This window comes from Verticillium alfalfae, genomic scaffold (genome assembly GCF_000150825.1).
Source record: "Verticillium alfalfae VaMs.102 supercont1.2 genomic scaffold, whole genome shotgun sequence".
In the NCBI taxonomy this organism is placed as follows: Eukaryota; Fungi; Ascomycota; class Sordariomycetes; order Glomerellales; family Plectosphaerellaceae; genus Verticillium; species Verticillium alfalfae.
The window spans coordinates 2821784-2824107 of NW_003315037.1; the positions used below are offsets into that span (position 1 = coordinate 2821784).

Here is a 2324-nt window from a genome sequence, read left to right on the forward strand (position 1 = left end):
CACAGTTCTCCCCCGGCCAGCCATGTTTGAAGTAAAGGTGTCGGATCCAGTCCGCGTCCTCCATGCAGCCAAATTCTTGATTCGTTCCGTCGTACTCTCCCTGCCTCTCCATCGCCTCAGCGTCGTAGGGGTCGTCATCTGGGTCATATTCGACATAGCGTTCCTCGCGGTCCCAGAAATGTCCCTTCTGCCACGGCTCCTCACGTTCATAATGCGCTTGGCGTCTGTAGATGGTATGGTCGCCCGGAACAAAGACCTCGTCGAACCGCTTCAGAGATTTGATGCGATCCGAAAAGAAGTCTTGGGCCAGAATAATGGGGGCGCAGGGGCCGCACTCCTCCTCGTCTTCGTAGACGAACCCTGTCCAGGTATCGATGTAGATGCAGTGGCCGGGGCCCTCCCAGCCATTGGCTAGTGTGAGTATGTGACGCCCTTCCGATGGTGGTGGATGATCGTCTCCCACGAAACCGGATTCTTCAAGCCACAGGTCTTCTTGACAGCCTTGGTAGGCGTCAGTCTCCGAATAGTCAACCATGGTGCTTCGGTGAGTGACGCATCCGTCATAGTAGTCAAAATGCGGCTCCGGGTCGTATATGTATGAGAGATGGCGCAGAATGTCGAGGGCGAAAGGCGTCTTGGACTCGAGTCCATTGCCGGGACCTGGCTGGATGTGCGGCCAGCCGCCCGGAGGAGGGTGTCGCACCCTGTCATTTGGGAGCTTGAAGCGGTCGAGAAACTCAAGGAAGTTTCGAACAGGCGCGACGATGCGCTCGCACTGGTCAACACGGACCGTCTCGGCGATGCGCTGGTATACGCCCTCAAGCTTGCGGCAGGTAAGGCGGAGCGCGACGACACTCTGTTGATTGAAGAGAGTGAGGAAAATTTTGATGTAGACTTCCGTGGGAAGTTCCATAAGGCTTATGGACCAGGCGATGGGGGTGTCGTCTTCGTCGTCGGACATGGTGGCGGCGATGGTGGTGGTGGACTAGCGAAGAATGCCTCAGCACAAGGGACACAGTGGCGCCTGGAGGCGACATCGTACTTGGATCCATCGCCCGAAGAGGCTCACTCTCCGCGGGCCCAGTATTTCTAGGCGCCCACGATGCCCCATGCATCGAAGGCCGACCAACAAGCCCAACTACTCTATACAAAAAGAACAGAGACTCCTCGTGTTCATATCTAGAAATAGGATCTGCCAGGGACACTGTATCGAATTTCTTGTCTTTCCTGTAGCGGATGGACTTCAGTCTTCAGTCTTGGCCGGTACTGAGAAAGTTTCTGGTCTTTTTAAGGGCTAGAAGTTCTCACGAGCACCCTGCCAAAAGGCATCGATCTGGCTCGTCCTACTAGGAGAATGTCTTGTCGCTAGAGACCACGGCTGACGCACTCATGCGTTTCAGTCCAAGCTTAGATGAAGAGGCATACTACACACACAGGCAGATAAGGAAGGGTAAAGTATAGATGGTAAGATGGATATCTATGACATAAATCGCAAAGCGCAATCTCTCTTATTAATGCAGGTGTTTATGTTTACGGCCTGTCAGCTTTCGGGAAGTGGAGGACGGTCAGAGGGTTAGGGTTGCCGTTAGCAGATGCTAGGTTGCGACTCTGAGGTGATATGATATCGTGAGGCGCTGCGCACTCGGTAGAATGAGTATAAAGTAAAACTTCGATTGATCACTGTCGTAAGAAATAGTGTAGCTGCAAGTACAGACTGCTCATCCTGGTATACCGTTTCATCCTGCCTTTGACGTCTTAGATTGTGAACTCATGTTGGGTAGCTCACTGCTGGTCGGTGATGTTGCTATGTTAGATCTTGGATTGCGACGATCCTGACAGTAACCGTCCTTCCTTCGTTGTTGTTACACCATGAGGTCGTCTGCACTCACGACATGACGTTGCTATTCGGACACTATATGCCAACCTGGCGGGCCAAGTGGCAGGATCTTTGAGGAGATAAAGCTGTCGAGCTCACCACAGCAGCTCCTGTCAGAGGGACAGTGCTCGAGGTGGTAGTGAAGACGAAATAGTGCAGTGGAGAGGCCGTGTGGAAGCATGGAGGCAGATGGTACTTGCCCTTCACGGGTATCTTGTGTGTACCTTACCTTGTATCACTTGGGGTAAGGTAGGTACCTACGAAATAGACGGACGATGAGCCTGGAAGAGGGAACCCCCCCGTGGCTACAGTCCCTCTTCTCATCATCGTTTGTCTCTCAAGGACACCACGGGGATCCAACCGGCCAGCACCACGATGACGCACGCCAACCCCGCGACGGCTCAGATGTAGTGGAGAGCGCAGTGGACCTCAGTGGACTTTGTGGGAA

The 2324-nt window shown here is 53.6% G+C and overlaps 1 protein-coding gene across 1 annotated transcript in view; it reads right to left on the reverse strand.

Moving 5' to 3' along the window:
* The window catches only part of VDBG_02334 (predicted protein), a gene marked incomplete at both ends in the record, with an annotated part of 1423 nt that extends 462 nt beyond the window's left edge, over positions 1-961 (reverse strand). The window contains one exon of the mRNA XM_003008100.1: positions 4-961. Coding sequence (XP_003008146.1) covers positions 4-961 — 958 coding nt within the window. The remainder of the gene's footprint in view (positions 1-3) is intronic.
* Between the last annotated feature and the right edge of the window lie 1363 nt (positions 962-2324).